This window comes from Ziziphus jujuba, chromosome 3 (assembly GCF_031755915.1).
Source record: "Ziziphus jujuba cultivar Dongzao chromosome 3, ASM3175591v1".
Lineage (NCBI taxonomy): Eukaryota > Viridiplantae > Streptophyta > Magnoliopsida > Rosales > Rhamnaceae > Ziziphus > Ziziphus jujuba.
The window spans coordinates 21,670,911-21,690,550 of NC_083381.1; the positions used below are offsets into that span (position 1 = coordinate 21,670,911).

Genomic DNA, 19,640 nt, shown 5'->3' on the forward strand with positions numbered 1-19,640 from the left:
GTAGCAATGGGGCCATATAAACAAAGTATCATATAAACAAACTATCAATCAAATTATAAAAAATATCTAATCTAATTAATCATTTATAATAAAATATCATGCAAATTTGATAGGATATTACATTTGTATTTTTGTTTTATTTAAATAAAAACAATCAAAATTATATCCCATGAATATAATCCACATACCAATTGACTGCACTAATATCTCCCATTATTTTATTGCCCCCACATTGGGTCACACGCTTGCATCATTAAGCATGGCGATACAATGTTAATTTTCTCCAATTATAAATATCAATTCTTTGTTTTTATGAGGTGGGATAATTTATTTCACTACTACACCTTTTTAATGTGTAATCATGACATCTGTAATCTGCTTATTGGGAAATACCAAAGTATATTGATAGTACCATGACAATCTCATTCAACGTTCATTAATCAAGTACTATATAGACTCCGTGATTGCATGTTTTCTAATTACATACAACATTATACTCTATCAAAATAAAACATATGGATTCTATTAAAAAATTATTATTTATTTATAATTATAAACGAGTATTTGAATCATATTATTCATATAACAGTTTGTTTATATATTTGAAAAATATAAAATTACAATTTTACATACAGACACGGAGATAAAAAGCTAAATATTTTAAAAGTTGTCTCCTGTTTGCATGGATGGAGCAAAAAGTTGAATTTTAGGGAAAGAGTTTTGTAACATCCCGTCCCAAAGTACGTCGGAATTTTTGCATATTGACTGATGTTGATCATTGACCGAGAAGGTTAAAATTTTGACTTTTTGTTTTGGGTGGAATTTTGTGTTGACCAAGGCATCATTTCAAAGTACGTATCGTCCCGAGTTCGTAGACTAGTAGCACATAAAAAACGGAGTTACCGTTTGAAAGTTACAAGCAAAATAAATTGAGGTCCAAACTGTCCAAAGAGTGCTGGAGTTGACTCTTTATTCATGCAAAGTTAAACTTTGACTCATGCATGGTTGTGAAGTATTCGTCGATACGAGTTCATAGACTAGTGGTATGTCCGATTTGGACATGTGGTTTGAAAGTTATGGACATGCAAAGTTTTCCAAATACCATAATATTTTAATATATTTTGACTTGAGTGAACAGTATGTACCACGTGCTGTATTTTCAGCCAATCCCGTGAGTGAATAGTATCACCCACGGGTGGCTTTTATTTTGGCCAAAACACGTGAGCCAAGGGAAGAGAGAGAAAGAGGGGAGGAGAGAGAGAGAGAAACCCAAAGGGCCACCGCCGATTTGCCATTTTTCGGTGACCCTTTCCGTACACGTGCCACCCTACCTTGCAGTCCACTTGAAAATCGGCTGACCAGCCAAAAATCACGGCCAACCGACCGTCGACGTGTCAGGATCAAGACTTTTTCTGTCGGCAGCGCCGATTTCTTTAAACCCAAATTTCTCCCTGTTCCAGCCTCCGTTTGCCTCACCGCCAGTCCCGTTGAGTCACCTAGTCCCTGATCTACCTTCCTACCAAAAATCACGACTAGTGGCTACCGGAGCCAACGGTGACGGGTTTTGGTGACCACGACGGCTCGGTGGGAAATCAACTTTCCGGCGAGTTTCCAATTGCACCGTCCATTTTTTCCCACTAATTCCGACCCTCTGAACCCAAATCCGGTGTCCACTTTCCTCAATTCTTAACGGATTGTGAGAATCAAAGGCCTAAAATCTGAGAGCTTTTCGGCATCTGAGAGCTTTTCGGCGAGATTCTGACCACCTTGGGTCCGATCTCTGGAAAGTAAGACCAGATTCGTAATTCTCATTTCATAAGCTTCGATTCGGTATATTACTCGTAAATTTTGGTTGTCGTTTTTGTTCGCACCCTGGGTACCCATTTGGAAGTTACCCGATTAAAATATTAGAATAATTAGTTTTGTGTATTGTAGATATTTTAGGTGCATGTGTGGGTAGTGGAGTTGATCCAGTAGAAGATCTCGATTGATACACGTGCTTGAGGTGAGTGATCCACCTTTAAAACTATTTTGGAGTGATTAATTATATTTATTTTGTGTTAATTTAATATTTAGAAATATGCTCATGTGGTGGAATTTAAATATAATTGTGGTAAAAATTTTATTATATATATATACATATATATATATATATATATATGCTTATTGATGCTAAATGAAAGTTTGGTTTATTAAGGAATTCTTCGTTATTATTATTGTGATTTAATTGTATTTATTATGCATGAGCAATGTGTTTTCATTTAATTAATTGTATTTGGATTTTAATATTATTTTTGGGCATGATTTGATTTTAAATATTTCAAGAAAAATATTAGTTTAAGTTTGGTAGTTTCAAATTATATAATTATGTCCTTAAAATATTATTTGATTGATTTTATAATTTGGGAAAAAATTATTTGTATATTATTATTGGTGGATTTATGCTGGAGATATTAAAGAGAAATGTGGGAATGTGAGTTTGAAAAATGGTATAATTTTCACGGTAAATTTTGGAAAAAAATTGCGTATTTTAATAATAAATTTGGTTATTTGTTTTAGATATACTCATACAATATTGGTGTTCTGTACTGTATATGTGGATGAGTGCGCAAGTTATGATGTCTCCCGCGAGTTGCCATTGGACAGAGGGCAGGCAAGTTTTATATAGTGCACATAAGCTGCCCACCTCCATGGCTGGGATGACGGTTTAAGCAGCGGCGTTGTCGGGACGCCGAAATGACCGTAGGCAAGTTTTTCTCTTTAACCTCCCGCCGTACGGTGGTTGGGATGCTGGGTATTGTAGGGCATCACTGGTATATAGTGGGGTGCGTCAAGTATTATTTTTCTAATATAAATTTCAAATCCTATAGATTTAAAATTGTATTTAAATTAAATGTATTTAATTTGTTTTATCATCTAATTTCAATTAGTATTTTTCTAAAATGTATTCATTCATATTTTATGACCCTTATTTTAAATTAATGTTTTTAAAATGTATGTTGTCATATTTTTATTATATAGATTGATTGAACATTTCAAAATGAATTTTATAATATATTTCTATCACTTATTTTACATGATTGAATATAATTATTTAATTTATATTTTTGGTGCCGTTTATTTTAGTTTATTAAATCAAATTGTACGAATTATATATTGAATTTCAATTTTATGTTATATTTCTTTAATGCAAGTATTTTAAATTTATTTTATTATATTTTATTGTATTTTATTCGTATTTGGAATATTTAATTATTTATTAAATTAATTATTCCTTGATTTTTGGGGCATAAAAAATTGGGTTTTGCAAAAATGTTTTAAAAAGGAACCTTTCCAACGGAATGAATGGTAAGAGTTTTGAGAGAAAATATTATTTTCAACTAATTATTATTTATTTACTTATTTATTCTTAATTAATCAAATATACTATAATTATCGTTACTATTATAATTGTATAGTAGATAGGGTCACTCACTGAGATGATTAGCATATCATATTTTTAAATTTTGTTCCCGTAGACGTTCGTTCGGAGCGAGCTTAATCTTTGTTGCTGTCGTCTTTTGAGGAGTTCTCTTTATTTTCATTTATTTCTATTGTAATATTTCTTTCATCATTGTTGTATAATTTCTATATTTAATTGTATTCTATGAAGCTTTGTATACTGTTTTGGACATTTATTTATTAATTATGCATTGATTTCCTATTATTCATTTGAAGTGCTGTAAATTTGTGGAATTAAATTTTAGTAATGTAGAAGGAATAAAGTGGTGTATATAGCAGTGTGCTATCAGTGCAGGAAATTTGTGGTAAGTCCAACCCTTAGGGGAGGTTCTATCGGATTTTCCATTATAAGGTCCGATAGAGTTTCTCAGGGATCACGATTTGTCTAGGATTCCAGTGAGAAATCTTGAACGGATCCTGACAGGTTTAGTGTCAAATTAGGAGTGCTAAACGGTTTTCTTTCTGTACTTTGTTGAGTTACAGCAGACAAACTACTTTACATTTGTCATTTAGATAGATCAATGCTAAAAAAATTGTTAACAAATTCTTTCCATTGAAACAAATAATCGATATCCAAACCATTAAAAACTTATTAAATTATCACACAGGATAATTAGCCAAAAAAAAAAAACTGATTACATAATTATTTTTCACTCCAAACTCTCTAAAGAGATTTTAGAGTGGCAATCTCATAAGTTTTTTAGACAGAATTTGATATATAAGTTTTTTCTTGAAAGGAAATAGTTAAATATGTTAATATTACTCAAGGGATAGGGGAAACAAATAAATAAATAAATAAAAACACCCTTTCTATTTGATGTATTGGACGTACGGCACATATACGGTGAGATTTGTTTGTTTGGACTATTAGTCCGGCCAATGTTCCAATCCCATTTGTTTGATATTACGAAGTCCATTTTGTCTTTACCTTTGGCATGATGTTGGCCTGCTCAATAATAACAAACCTTATTAGCTTCATCAAAGTTCATACTATAGCAAGGCGAATTTCTCAAAGGCTAGTGTCTTTCATTATGATTACACGTATGTACAGTGCTATAAATACTCTTAAGGATCAATAGGCTCTCATAACTGAATTTGTAACTACAATTTTTATAACCTCTGTTCCTTAAACCATATCGAATATGAACATTTTTCGTCGTATGAGTCCCAAATGGTCTACTGGACTTTGTGGGTGTGGAAATGATTGTGGTACATGTAAGATAATGAGCTTTGTCTCACTTCTCTCTTCTAATTCTATGTCCCATTTAAATAATTAAACCCTAAATTTTAATTTTATCGATTGCATTATTAATTGTAGGTTGCTTGACATGCTGTTGCCCATGTGTTACAATGCAGAGGTTTTAGACGAAGGACGACATTGTAAGTATTTAAACATAATAAAAAATACTCTTATTTTTTGTTATTTATCATTATTGATGATTACGATTTAAATTAATTTAATTTTATAATAATGGATTAATTTGTAGCATGCTTTTTCCTGGGATTGGGATATTGCTTATTGATGTGGGTTCAATTCCATTGGATTTGGTCATGCATTTATAGAGAAAAATTACGAGCAAAATTTGGTTTGCCGGCTGAACCTTGCTGTGATTGCTGTGTTCATTTCTGTTGTGATGCCTGTGCTCTTTGCCAAGAACATGCTGAGCTCAAATCTAGAGGCCTCGACCCTGCTAAAGGTACTTTAATTCGATTAAAGGGTTAATTGATGGAATTTAATGTCTGCTAATTTGCGAAAATTATATTTTGGATTGGAATTATACTTGATCAATTGATTACCCTTTAATCCTAATTGTATATCTAGTTAATTAATAATGTTATATATGATTAATTACTTTTTAATAATATTATAGGTTATGCTGCAACAAGGGTGTTTCCTCCAAGGGTGACTGGATCCATGTTTAGATGATCATGATCAATTAGATCTCCAATATTTTTATACAAAATCCTGTGCCTCTCTATACATCATCGATATGTCAGTTTTTATTAGTGTTTTTTTTTTTTGGGACAAATTTTTTTTATTAGATTTTGCTTATTGTAATTTCTAAAGAAAAATAATTATTAATGGAAATATACCATAATCAATTGTCAATTCCGATCAGGACTATGTTATATAAACAATTGATCACTCTTTTATTATAAACAAAAGACTATCATCACAATCCTTAAATATTTTTAATCGGACGAAGTTTATTTTTTAAAAACAAATTTCAAATGTTAATATAGCATTTTTTTCCCCCATATAATACATATAGCATATCTTTAGTTTAAAACTGTTTGACGAATGATTCACTAATTATATATATTTTACTCAACTTATATTGGTTATTATCAAAAAAAAAAAAAAAAACTCAATTTATATTATGGTCATAATTTTATTTATTAATTTTTAAATTATTTTAAAAATTAAAAATTAAAAATGTATTAATCAATTTTCTAATTGTGTAGGTTGTGATCTTATTCAATCGATTAGATGTGAATTTGATTCCCATTTTATATATATATATATATATATTTATATACCAATCAATGTGTAATACTCATTGTTGGTGTACTTTATTTATTTATTTTAGTAAAACACCAATAATGTGCTGTACTTGTTTCGGTCAAAAGAAAGAAAGAAAAAATAAAAAAAGGAAGGCAGCGAATTGACCAATTAATAAGTCTATGAATACCTTATTATATAAAATTGGAAAATGATATTATTGGCTTTGTCAAAGTTTTTAGTAGTAATTTATTAATATCGGTTTGGCTGTCAAAGTTTACTCTAAAGCACGAAATGAACTTAAAAAGGCGATTGCATGTGCATACTTTGCTTTTTAAATTTTTAATAATTTGGTTTATAAAGTCTTTGAGAACTCTAGCAAGCTACTCAGCTGCATGATAAATTGACCATTTTGTTTGACCCTGCCTCCGCGGCTCATATAGCCGTTGACAATCTTAGTCGGCTCTTTGACGGCTCGGTCAAAGTTACAGTCAGGACCAAGATAATAAATATATATGTCATTATTATCGAAGAAAAAAAGATGGCGCAAAGTTTTATTGCCTTTTATTTTATTTTTAATATTTCTCCCATTAAATATGGTATTTAACGAGACCATAACTGTTCTTCCTAAAAATTATATACTAAGATTTTAAAGTGTAATCAATTAGCATCAATTAATCATAAGAAATATATATATATATATATATATATATATGAATATATATATTCCAAACTCTTTCAGCCATTTTATTTATTTAGAGAAAAAAATGCAACAAATATTTTAAAATTTTTGGTCAATTGTTACGTGCCACTTGCCCAGTTGCACTTAACTCCTCCATTTTTTTTTTATTTTAAAATTTTGAATTCCAAGCTGATTATAGTTATATAAAATTAATAAATATTATACACAATCCACAAGCAACTAGTGACAAGTAGCAAAAAACCAAAATGTAAAACATAAATTAAAAGGATGAAAAAGAAAGAAGGGAAAAAAAGAAAAAAAAAAACATATTTTTATATGCCTCAAATGTGAAAGATGGCATTTTTGAAGATAAATCTTTGACTTTGAGTTTTATGAGAGAAAAGGATGTGGACTAATAAACTCATTAGACTTTTAATTTTTATATCTATTTTTATTTGCATTTTTTTATTTTTATATTTGGGTACGTTTTTTGATACCTTTGTTGGTTGTTATGAACATCGTCCTACCTAACTCCCACTTATAGTTTTACAAAAAAAAAACTACAAGTATAAATGAACATAGCCTTTGGCTTCCAAATCTCGCGCTCTGAATCTTTTTTCAAAGATTGAGACCCAAAACTCTCCTGCAATAGTGGAAGAACAGAAAAGAGAGTTTAGAAGTTGAATCTCATAACCATGTCTGATATTGTCAACGTGGTTTCTAAAAAATATCTTGAGCAACTTCAACTCCATCCTCTCAGAACCAAGGTCTTCTTCATAATTTCTTTCATTCATTCATACCCAGTTTGCTTTTCATTTCTATTTTTCTATAAATTTCATTTTCATGATTCATGGTTTGGTTTGCTTTATGGCATAGTTTTTTTGTGATGGGTTTGATTTTATTTGATTTTTTTGGTTTTTTGATAGGCAATTACTGCTGCGGTTCTAATTGGGTTTAATGATACACTAGCCCAGAAGCTCTCTGGGGTCAAGAAGCTTCAATTAAGAAGATTACTTCTTATGATGGTATGCTTAATTCTCATGTTCTTCCTTATTCATACTCCAAAATCTACTTCGTGGTAAATTGGATTTTATGTTGCCTTCTTTTTTCTTTTGTTCAGGGATTGAAAGGTCAAAAAAAATAAAAAATAAAAAATAAGTCAAAATATCCACTTTTCAGAAACTTTTCTTAGTTATCAAATCAAAATTTTTTTTTGATACTTTGATGGGGTCTGTATCTAATTTGTCCTGGGTAATTAATTTTGTTTGAAGTGTTGGAAATTTAAAAACGACATAGTTTTTTGCAGCTTTATGGATTTAACTATGCTGGACCATTTGGCCACTTCCTCCATAAGTTGATGGACAAACTATTCAAAGGGCAGACAGGGAAATATACTGTTGCTAAGAAGGTAAAACCTTTTATAGGGACTTTTTTTTTTTTTTGTTATTTTTTGGGTCGTCTTTTAGCTTTACTCTCTCAAATGTAAAGTTATTGTTTTCTCGGATAATATTCCAAACGTTTACTTTCTTGTACAGACCATAGTCTCTAGTACTGACAAATAAATTTTATTTATTAGGTGGTGTTGGAACAATTAACTGCTTCTCCTTGGAATAACTTGCTTTTCATGATATACTATGGCATGGTGATTGAAGGTATAACTTACTTTTTTATTTGGGTTTTCTTAAATGTCAAAAAACTCATCTTAGAATTGGCATTATTTTGACTCCGTAACATGTGAATTCCATTGGAGATAAATCAGGCACCTAACTTCATCTTAGCTCTTTCTTTTATTTTCTATTTGCCGCAATCTCAGTTGGATTAAAATTTCGGGTACTTTGTCATCACGAATTCATGAGGGTCTAGATTCAGATTCAGATCCTGTACATATAGAAATAACCAATAAGTTTTTTATTTTTTTATTTTTATTTTTTGTTTTTTTTGTTTTTGGGGTTCTAGTTTGAAACCGCAATCCTTGTGTTCCCTTGTTGTGATGTGGTACTTGTAATATTATTGAATATATCAGAAGAAATATCAAATATCACCTAGTTTATTACCTACTATGGAAGGATTTTTCCTTAATGAAATGTTTGGTTTGAGGGGCCATGACATGTACACTATATTGGAAAAATCAACTCTGAATTTTATGATCAGAAACCTTTTCAATATAAGCTGAGCATACCAGTATCCTCTGGCTTGGTGTTACCAGGAAGAAGGCATGTTTTGAACAATGTTTACTTTTGCAGTAAAAAAATCCCCAAAAGTTCATATCATTTCTTGTTGGAGAAAAGAAAAAGACCATATAATTTGCTTGAGAATCTTGAAAAGATTTTGGTTTTAGTCTGTATTATGTTGAACTGTCTAATTAGATAATCAAAGTATTTTTTCTGTGTTATAAAATAGTGTTCAGGCAAACAAATAAATAATTTATATTAGCTTTTGGGTCATTATTCTATTTATTTTCCTGTTATGCTTATTCGAAAACTTACCTTTTACCTCTCCTTTTTTCGCTTGTTTCTTTTGGCATTCCCCTCATGAATTTTCATATCATTTTGATGTTCACAAGGATGCTTATGCAACTAGATTTGGAGATATGTTTATTTCTATGCTTTAGAATTTTCTATATCATTTTGAGACCAAAAACTATATTATGTATTTACAGGAAGACCATGGAGTTTTGTCAAGAATAAAATTCGTAGGGACTACCCTTCAGTTCAGTTGGCTGCATGGAGAGTATGTAATTGAACCATCTTTTGTCATTTCACATCTAGTTTGTTCTTAGAAACTAGCAATGCTAAAACTATGTAGTGATACTTTATGGTTGCAGTTTTGGCCAATAGTTAGTTGGGTGAATTACCAGTATATGCCTCAACAATTCCGCGTTCTGTTTCAAAGCCTTGTTGCCTCATGCTGGTGCGCTCCTATACCTCTTTTAACTTCGATTGTTTCATTAAAGAAATCTCTAACTATGAGAATTTTTACTTGATAATTATATTGGTTCTTTGATTAGTCCTTGTGGTATTGTTTAACAAATCGCATTCATAAAGAAAATTTGGAGTAAATGCACCTAAGTTTCTGATGAAAATAATCTAAAAGCCCCTTCATAGCAAGCAACTTTGCTTTAGCCATATCCATCTAGAACTAATAGCAGTAAAACTACTAAGCATTGTTATTCTGCTTCCTTACTGCAGGGCAATCTTTTTGAACCTGAAGGCAGGATCTGTAGCAATCAAGAAGTCGTAGAATGAAGAAACTCATTTGAATTGAACTTGAAGTTCCTTATTTTGTAGACCAAAAAATAAAATGGATTTCCAAATTATTTTAGTGCTTTATCTGTAAAAGTCTCTGTCTGTGCAAGTTTTCCTTGGTATGTAACTTTATAAGTTTTTTTTTTTTTTTTTTTTTTTTTTTTTTTTTTTTTTTTGGGTTTTTATTCTTTGCATGAAATGGTGCTTCAAACAGTTGAGAATTTATCCCTCCCACTAATGTTTGTTTTGACAAGGAGACAACAACTTCAACAGACTCCAGAAATAGCGGAGTTAGACATTATTTTGTATTTTGAAAGTGGATTGAAGCTTTATTTTATCTTATACATTTTGATTTTTACAATGGATATCGATTTCATGCACTAAATTTTAAATCTATCAAATTATATGTTTTTGTTCGTTAATATATATATATATATATATATATATAACACTTCAAATATCCACAAATACAATTAAATTTGGATCACTTTGCTTTTTATAATGGAATTAGAAGCCCATATACCATCGTTACTTTATACACTACAAAGTGGAATTTTCAAATTCACTATTTGTTTTGATGGTCATGACTCATGTGTGGTGTATTTCTATTCAATTTTAAGATTTTATTTTTAAATTTAAAAAAATATAAAATGTCATAATTATTCCACTGCAAAAATTTAAAATTTGAGATTATTGCATAAAATCTGACTATTCCCTTTTATTTTATTATACTATACATATATATATATATATATATATTTTTTTTTTTTGGTTTTGAAAATGGCAACTTGTCTCTGGTATCTGAAAATTGACAACGTGGTGGTCTGGTCTGTGTTTTGTGTAATAAGACAACTACACAAACAATACAAACAGAAAAGAAGTGCAGGATGAGAATGCATCTTAGCCTTCCATTTTGTGGGACCCAATACACGATTGTTCCAGATTTAGACCCTTGACTTTGATTTTGAAAGAATAAAGAAAAAGATTCTTTTGCATCAAAAACTCCCAAAATGACCATCTTATCCTATCCTATCTGATTAAATCCCATCATGCCACACAAACTTTGCACTCTCTCTCTTCTCCTTCCTCTTCTTCTTCTTGACAGACAGTTTTAGTTTGCAGTCTGAGAAGAAGCAAAGCAAAATCCATGGCGACTTGTCTAAGTCTGACCTATCTTCCTCAGTTTCCAAACTCAGTTTCTCACTCTTTCCCATTTTCTTCTTCTTCAATCAGATGCCTTTCTTCAACCAAAATTCACACTGTCAGGAACCCAAAAGCTCGCACTTTCCACTCATTGATACGACACCGTTCGAGTTTGAGGAATACCCATCATAGGAAAAGCTTTACTTTGAGGTCTGCTGTGGATGATGTCTCTGTTATTGACCCTCCTCCGCCACCACCTCCTTCATCGCCTCCCAATCCTGAGCTTGTAGCCTCGTTGAAGCTCAAGCTATTTGTGAGTCTTTGAATTATACCTTTACCCATATGGAGTTTGTTGGGTGCTTTTTGATTCTTGTATCATCGTGCTCTTCTTTATGTTTATCTTTCCACCGCTTTTTGTTGATACAAACCCATTAACCCATTTGTTGTGGTTGAAGATTTTATAGGGATTTTTTCATTTATTTTATTGTGGGAATGTTTGAATGGTTACTTCTTTGTATGTTTCTTTTGTTTAATGCTATTTTAATGCTTTTTGAATATACTTTGGTTAAATAATTCTATTCCCTGTCACCATAGGAGGCTGACCATCTGAACGGGTCCATTTTTACATCTTTCCCTCTTGTAACTCTTATGGATTGTTTCCTTTTCTCTTATGGATGTAAAATATGTAGCTGGTAAGTTCATCATAATTTGTGGGAAGGCAAAAGAGAGTACTGTTTCGGTAGGTCTAGTTTATTTTTGGGTCCAGAAGTTCTTTGTTCAGAGCGGACGAAGATAGATTTTATAAAAGGAAAAAGAAAAAAAGTAAAAGAAGCAAAGCCCCTAGGTTGTACCTAGTTATTGGAACTTAAGCTTATATACCATAAGACTCATTGCTCTTAATGTTATGTTGGGGGACTCTCATCTTGTTCAAAATTTTAACTTGTTTTGATTGCTTAAGATGTTTAATGGCTTAAGGTCTATTTTCATTTGGCGGTCATGAAATAGTGACTGTAGAAATACATTTTTATCATCAGGAACATTAAAAAGGCTGTATGTGAGTGTGTTTCTTGGTGTCCATTTATCGGTCATCAGTTTTGCTTATGGATAGGGCAGGTACACAGATTATGTTTTCACCAAAAACTACATAAATTAAGGGTTGTACTGTTAGACATAAGAATTATTGAAATAAAACATTAGAGTTTATTAGATATTGGGTCATAAATTTGAACTTAAAGATATAACAATAAATTACAGACCAAATGTGGAATGGAAGAATGAAGTCTTTGAAGGAGTGCTGCTAGAAATTATGAAAATGAGATATCCAGCCGTCAGTCTAAATTTGTGGGCGTTCTTCAGTTTCCTGGATTTGATTATATTTGGACTCCGCTCTCTTGAAAACCTTGCTATAATTGAGGAACTTTTACTGTATACATCTTTTTGGAAAGCAATTCCAAATCTATTGTAATATGAAGAAATTATTTGGTGAATCTAGAATAGGGAAGGCTCTGATTCCAAACTCAAAGCCCAACTTAGATGTAATAAAGCTCATATAATTAGAGTTGGTCTGTTATAAATTGAACCACTTCGAGTCTAGACTTGGTTACAAATGAATTTTGGGAATTGATATATGAAATAAGTGCAGTGTTAGTACATTAAGTAAACCCTGTGGAAAGGCTTAGAATGCTTGACATATTAGGCAATACATAATTGATGTGTAGGATTCTTTGTCTGGCATTGGTGGAATTGCTATCTAGTATCTATCTCTAATTGGATTCCAAGCTCTCCATAGCCAACCATATTTATTTCTTTTGGAATCTTGATCAGTTCATGCTCCACAAGACTGAGCTCTTTCATATCAGTTTGCCATTTTAAATATTCTGGATGCAGGTTTTGACGTAGTTGCATATAAGTGATCATGAATTTATGTGGGAAATCATATTGATTGTGTCTTTATGCTACTGATACCGACATGGGGTGATCTGCTGCAGAGTGCTGTTTCCGGACTAAATAGAGGTCTTGCAGCAAGCGAAGATGATGTACGAAAGGCAGAGGCCGCTGCCAAGGAGGTTGAAGAAGTTGGAGGACGAGTTGATCTCTCAACTGATCTTGACCAACTGCAAGGAAGATGGAAACTGATATACAGCAGTGCATTTTCAGGTAAAACATTAGGTGGGAGCCGTCCTGGACCTCCCACTGGAAGGTTACTCCCTATAACTCTTGGCCAGGTACGCTAAAAGCTTGTCAGATATAGTCCATATTTTACTTTCTCCAACATCATGGACAAAATACACTGATTATAGATTACTGATTCAATTATGTATTTTGCTACCATCTGTGTTTAGGTATTTCAACGGATCGACATTGTAAGCAAGGATTTTGATAACATAGTGGAGCTTGAATTAGGTACTCCATGGCCACTTCCACAGATTGAAGTGACTGCTACCTTAGCCCACAAATTTGAACTCATAGGTTGGTTTTTCAAACTCATAACATGTGTTTTTGGTTCTATACAAATGAATAATTCTCCTAATACAAATTTGCATCCTAATAATATTAGGACTGGCAACTATTAAAATATCGTTCGAAAAAACCACTGTAAAGACTACTGGGAACTTATCACAACTTCCACCGCTAGAACTACCCCGACTCCCTGATGGATTAAGGCCTCCATCCGATACAAGAAGTGGTGAATTTGAAGTTACATATATTGACAGCGATACCCGCATCACAAGAGGAGATAGAGGAGAGCTAAGGGTTTTTGTGATTTCCTGATTCTTCTTGGTATTGTATAGATTTTCTTTCTGAAAGTTCACTGTTCCATCAGAAAGTTCTAGTGTCAATTTTTTCTGTCCTTTGCTGTTGCTTCAATGTTATATTGGTTTCCATCTTTTTTTTTCTTTTTGGTAAATATATTGGTTTTCCATCTTGTTATAACCTAGAGATGGAAAGGGAACTGTGTACGAAACATGATGTCCATTGATAGAACAAGATTTGTATACTTGTAAATTTTCAATGCATATACTGAATATTCTATCACTTCCACTTTAGCAGGGCTTGCGAAAATAAAACAAACCTAACAGTCAAAACCCCGCAATTTTTAAGAGACCGACTATTTCTGAAAAGGTTATTTGTCCAAATTTTGAACCCCTAATTAAAAATTACCCATATTTCTGAGTAGTTAAAATATTATCCATCGTTTACTTGAATTATCTATTTTACTCTTATAATTTCTTTAATCGATTTCATTTTTTAATAAATTGATACCCTCACAATTTCTTTGAGGCAAAGAAGATAATCGAAGCGGCATGTCCATGTTGATTGTATTGATAATGAAACTGATATGAGTGATAGTCCTCTAATCCCAATTTTTTTAGTCAAATTTTAGATATTAATGATGATAATATACATTAAATACAACAAAAAAATTAGATATTGAATAATGTGAGGGCATATTAATACTAAAGAAAAAAAAAATACACAAAAGTATGTATAATTAAATGAATGTGAATCCAAAATATGTGATTCTAGCATTAGAAGAAACTTTGCTTTAACAGTAGTATGTTTAATTCATCAAAACTGAGTTCAGATTAACTTTCTGTTTTCATTCACTCCTGGATAATTATAAGAGCCGTAGAAATTAATATAATAAATCTCAAGCAAAAAATAATATAAAAAATATATTAATTTTTGAGCACCTATATATATATATATAAGTCAATATAAAAGTCAAATCACCGAGTTTATTTGTTCGGATCGCCGAGTTGAGTTGAGTGAAAATTGAAAAAAGTACCTATTCGACTCAAAATGATGCAAAAACTAGTCGTTAGAATTTGTAACGGCTAGATTTTTATTTTAAACTTTGAAAACCCATTTTTTGAATTCTTCTCATTTTCTTTCCGTTTCAAGAACGCTCTGAATTCTTCTCTAGCTTAGCTCTCTTTCTCTCTCATCGTCCTCAATTGAAAGTCAATATAATCTCTCTCTCACTCTCTTTCTCTGTTTCTCTCTCTGTATTTGAATCTTGAAGTTTTTCAGTAAATGGCTCCGACACCGTCGTCTTCGTCGAAATCCAATCAAAACCACATGACCCAGATCAAAACCCCACAGTCCAAGCACCGACTTCAATTCCACGCATCAAAAACATGCCCATCTCCGAATCCCCACTCAACGGCCAAAGATCCCCCAACTGAGCACCCAGTCGAAGTAATCGCTCGAATCCGAGACTATCCAGATCGAAAAGACCAACAGCAACCCATCTCCACCCTCCAGATTAAACCTCAAAAACAGAGCATTCGGGTTCGTGCCGATTTCGGGTACCGGGATTTCACTCTAGATGGGGTTTCTTTATCAGAAGAAGAAGATCTTGGTGGGTTCTATTGTAAATTCGTTCAGTCGAGGATGAACAGGGTCAAACTGGGTGATAAATGCACCATTATGATGTACGGTCCGACGGGTTCGGGCAAGAGTCACACCATGTTTGGGTGCTCTAAGGAGCCGGGGATAGTATATAGGTCACTCAAGGATATTCTTGGGGATGGGGAAGAAGAAGACGATAAAAATGGAGAGATTGGGGTTGGGACTTTTGTTCAGGTGAGTATTTTAGAGATTTACAATGAAGAAATTTATGATCTGTTGAGCAATGGTGGTGGAGGAGGATTTGGTCTTGGTTGGCCGAAGGGCAACGGCTCAAATTCTAAGGTACTACCTTTTTTTTTTTCTTTTTAATTTTTATTTTTATTTTTGAAATTTGGTAACTTTTTTTGATATTGAAAATTTGGTTTTGATTCTGATAATGGGGTGCGTTTCTTTATGTTGTTTGATTCTGACAATTTGCCTTAAACATAAAACGTGTAATAAGGTTGGTATTAGATATGGGTTTTCTAAGTGTATATTATGTGTATAGATTCATTTACATCATAGCAGAACTGTTCTAATTTTTGTAAACTGTGAAACTGTTAAATTACTTCAGTCTATCAGAACTTTACCTTAATCTTAAAATGTGTAATAAGGTTGGTATTAGGTATGGGTTTCCTAAGTGTATATTATGTGTATAGATTCATTTATATCGTAGCAGAACTATTCTAGTCTTTACAAACTGTGAAAATGTCATATTACTTCAGTGTATCGGAACTTTACCTTGGTCATAAAATGTGTAATTAAGGTTGATGTTAGACATGGGTTTCCTAAGTGTATATTATGTGTATAGATTCATTTACTTCATAGCAGAACTATTCTAGTCTCTCGAAACTTTGAAACTGTCATATTACTTCAATGTATCAGAACTCTACCTTAATCATAGAAAATGTGTAATAAGGTTGGTATTAGGTATGGGTTTTCTAAGTGTAAATTATGTGTATAGATTACATCTGCACCATAGCAGAACTATTCTAGTCTTTGCAAACTGCATAACTGTCATATTTACTTCAGTGTATCAGAAGTTTTATCAACTGTGAGAAAAATGCTTTTTCTTACCGAACCTGGTTGATTTTTGTATTTCGCCTTTGTAGGTAAAGCTTGAAGTGATGGGAAAAAAGGCAAAGAATGCTTCATTTATATCTGGACATGAAGCTGGAAAGATTTCAAAGGAGATTCAGAAAGTGGAGAAGCGAAGAATAGTCAAAAGCACTCTTTGCAATGATAGAAGTTCCCGGAGCCATTGCATGGTACAACTCTTGATAGCTAACTTTTAAAATTATATCTTCCAAGTCTTATATTACTATGGCTTAAACTGGCTTTTCCTAATCTGTGTAGGTTATCCTCGATGTCCCAACTGTAGGAGGACGTCTGATGCTTGTCGATATGGCTGGTTCTGAAAATATTGATCAAGCTGGTCAAGTTGGGTTTGAGGCGAAAATGCAGGTAAAGTTTATAAAGAGTATCGTGAGAAAACATATTGTCAGCATAATTTGCACCTTTGCTATGTTTTCTTGGTGTTGATATTCACTGCTAGTTTACTGATAATGCATTGAAAACTAATGTTGGTATAATTATCTTCATTTGATAATGCAGACAGCAAAGATCAACCAAGGAAATATAGCGCTGAAGAGGGTGGTTGAATCAATTGCTAATGGTGATTCCCATGTACCCTTCAGAGACAGCAAACTTACTATGCTTCTGCAGGTAACTTTGATTTTATTAATGTCAATTTTGGGGGTTTAGATGGATGATTTAAAGTTTGATTAATGAGGTTTATGTGTTCAGGATTCTTTCGAGGATGACAAGTCAAAGATTCTGATGATTTTATGTGCAAGCCCTGATCCTAAGGAAATACACAAGACGATTTGCACACTTGAATACGGAGCGAAAGCAAAGTGTATTGTTCGAGGTCCTCTCACACCAACTAAGGATAAAATCGGGGCTGAAGATTCTTCTTCTGCAGTTATTTTAGGATCAAGGCTTGCAGCCATGGATGAATTTATCCTTAAGCTGCAAAGGGAAAACAAGCTCAGAGAGAAAGAAAAAATTGAAGCACACAAGGAGCTAATGAAGAAAGAAGAGGAGGTTTCTGCATTGAGGGCTAGGCTGAAGCTCTTGGAAGAAAGAGGTCCTGGGATAAATGAGGAAGAGATTAATGTGAAGGTCAAAGAAAGAACCCAGATTGTAAAATGCGAGTTGGAAAGGAAGCTGGAAGAATGCCAGAGAATGGCAAACGAGAGGATACTGCAGCAGCAACAGGAAGTCGAAATGCTAAGACTGCGGTTGGAAGAAATAGAATTTGAGCTACGCACAGGAGATGGAAACAACAGGGAAAGCATATCAAAGGAGAATGATGTATGTGGAATTGCAAAAAGGTTGTTAGGGATCTATGCCAATGAAGATCCAGGAATGGTGAAGTCCATGGATTTGGACATGGATGACCAAAGTGAGTTGAAATTTGTAGGTGGGGTCATTCATCAAAACGACGAGAGTGGCATCCAAGCTGTGAATCAGCCCAACCTCAACACTCTGAATACTGTACTGGAGAATGGCATTTTTGCACCAAAGTTTGGAGACAAAGTTTCTTTGAGTACTGTGTTTGAGGAGGAAGAAGAAGAGCAAAATATGGAAGATGAAGAAGAAGAAAAAGAAGTGATAGAGGAAAAGAGGATATTGGTAGATGGATCTACCCCTAACACCAATATCGAATCTTTGGCATATTTAAAAGGAGAAGATGATTACTATAAAGGAAGATCAGAGGACAGGCTTGTGGATCTGGATTCTTCTAAACGTTTAAAAAGAATCCAGAATATCTTTTCACTTTGTGGGAACCACAGAGAGCTCTCCCATCATATCAGGAAGCAGTCAGAAAATATAGATCCGAAATCATATCCGGAGATGGTGACAGCTGGGGATGATACCATTTTGAAGCCGTTCAGCAAAGAAATCTCGGAGGTCCAGAAATTTGTTCCTGCAGCTGAGGTATGTTATGCTTCTTGCTTATTAAATTTACATGCTTTGCTATGGTTATCTAATTCTTAGGTTTTTTTTATTTATTTTTTATTTTTTTTATTTTTTTATAATTTTTATAATTTTATTTATTTATTTATTTTTTTCTGGGGTAAAAAAGGTACAAAGTTTTTGTATTTTCATACTGTCTTTTTTTTGTAAATGCAGGATGTTAAGGACTTGCCAGCAGTGACAAAGGGAACACAATGCCAAAATCTTCCATTGAGTCCTCTCCCATTGAGGCCTCTGGAGAACATACTACCAGCTACACCAAATTCCTGCTTCTTGCACAAAGATGGTCTCTCACCTAAAGTATCACCAAACTTAGGTTCTACTCCGTTTATTACTGTTAGAAAACATTAAGTGGTTGTGGTTCTGCTTGTACCAATGATTTAAAGGAGTTTCATTTTGAGAAAGTCTTGCAACTTCTGTATAAATTTGCACACACTATGTAATATATTCTTTGTGGATTAATTGTCCTTTCTAAAATGATTGTTTTACCAAATTTCTCATTCCCTTTCCTTCGGAGATTCTTTCAATGTGATAAGGATTGTTTTGACTTACTAGGCAAACTAATAATTGTTTGACTCACTAGGCAAACTATGTATCTTTTATTTAGTGCCTGAGGTGTATGTATTTCATTTCATAACAATGCTTTCGTTTTAGACATTTTCAAGAACCACTGTCTCTGTCTCTTTTTGCCTTTTCGAGTTCAACGAAGAAAAACAAGTCAGATGTGAGAATGGAAATCTAGTTGGCCCATTGAACCTGTGCCTGCCTTCTTCATTGAACTTGAAGCCAATGGAAATCTCATGGTTCATAACCTGGGAAAATCCATTAAGTACCTAGCTAGAGACAATTAAACCTTTGGTATCTTTCTTTAATACTGGGCAGGAAATCTCCGTTAGGGAAGAGTTTTCTTCTGATATTGCAGATAAAGATAAAAAAATGGGGATAAACTGGATCGCAGATAACCTGTTCCGTTGACTTGTATGGTTGCTATATTTTTTAGCTAGAAGTTGCTGTTTCTCACTGATCAACACTTTTGAACTAGTTTATTATAAGTTAATTACAACTTGATGAAAAAGGTCAATAATTACCCATTTTTTTTTTTTTTCAAAGAAAGAACAGGTTAATTTGT

General features: G+C 32.9%; 3 protein-coding genes across 3 annotated transcripts; all 3 read left to right on the top strand.

Annotated features, from left to right (window-relative positions):
* The first annotated feature begins 7,211 nt into the window (after positions 1-7,211).
* On the top strand, positions 7,212-10,275 carry LOC107404114 (peroxisomal membrane protein PMP22). The gene is made up of 7 exons (XM_016011060.4): positions 7,212-7,453; positions 7,613-7,711; positions 7,993-8,094; positions 8,263-8,338; positions 9,346-9,416; positions 9,511-9,596; positions 9,875-10,275. The coding sequence occupies exons 1-7, from the start codon at positions 7,382-7,384 to the stop codon at positions 9,924-9,926; spliced, it is 558 nt and encodes a 185-aa protein (XP_015866546.3). The 5' UTR covers positions 7,212-7,381; the 3' UTR covers positions 9,927-10,275.
* A 699-nt stretch (positions 10,276-10,974) lies between these two features.
* Positions 10,975-14,110, top strand: LOC107404110 (plastid-lipid-associated protein 6, chloroplastic). Its single transcript, XM_016011057.4, has 4 exons — positions 10,975-11,387; positions 13,063-13,299; positions 13,417-13,543; positions 13,632-14,110. Exons 1-4 carry the CDS (start codon positions 11,079-11,081, stop codon positions 13,844-13,846), a joined length of 888 nt encoding a protein of 295 aa, XP_015866543.3. The 5' UTR covers positions 10,975-11,078; the 3' UTR covers positions 13,847-14,110.
* An 840-nt stretch (positions 14,111-14,950) lies between these two features.
* LOC107404111 (kinesin-like protein KIN-10A) lies at positions 14,951-19,181 on the top strand. Its single transcript, XM_016011058.4, has 6 exons — positions 14,951-15,772; positions 16,582-16,737; positions 16,826-16,933; positions 17,084-17,194; positions 17,276-18,472; positions 18,668-19,181. Exons 1-6 carry the CDS (start codon positions 15,113-15,115, stop codon positions 18,860-18,862), a joined length of 2,427 nt encoding a protein of 808 aa, XP_015866544.3. The 5' UTR covers positions 14,951-15,112; the 3' UTR covers positions 18,863-19,181.
* The last annotated feature ends 459 nt before the right edge of the window (positions 19,182-19,640 follow it).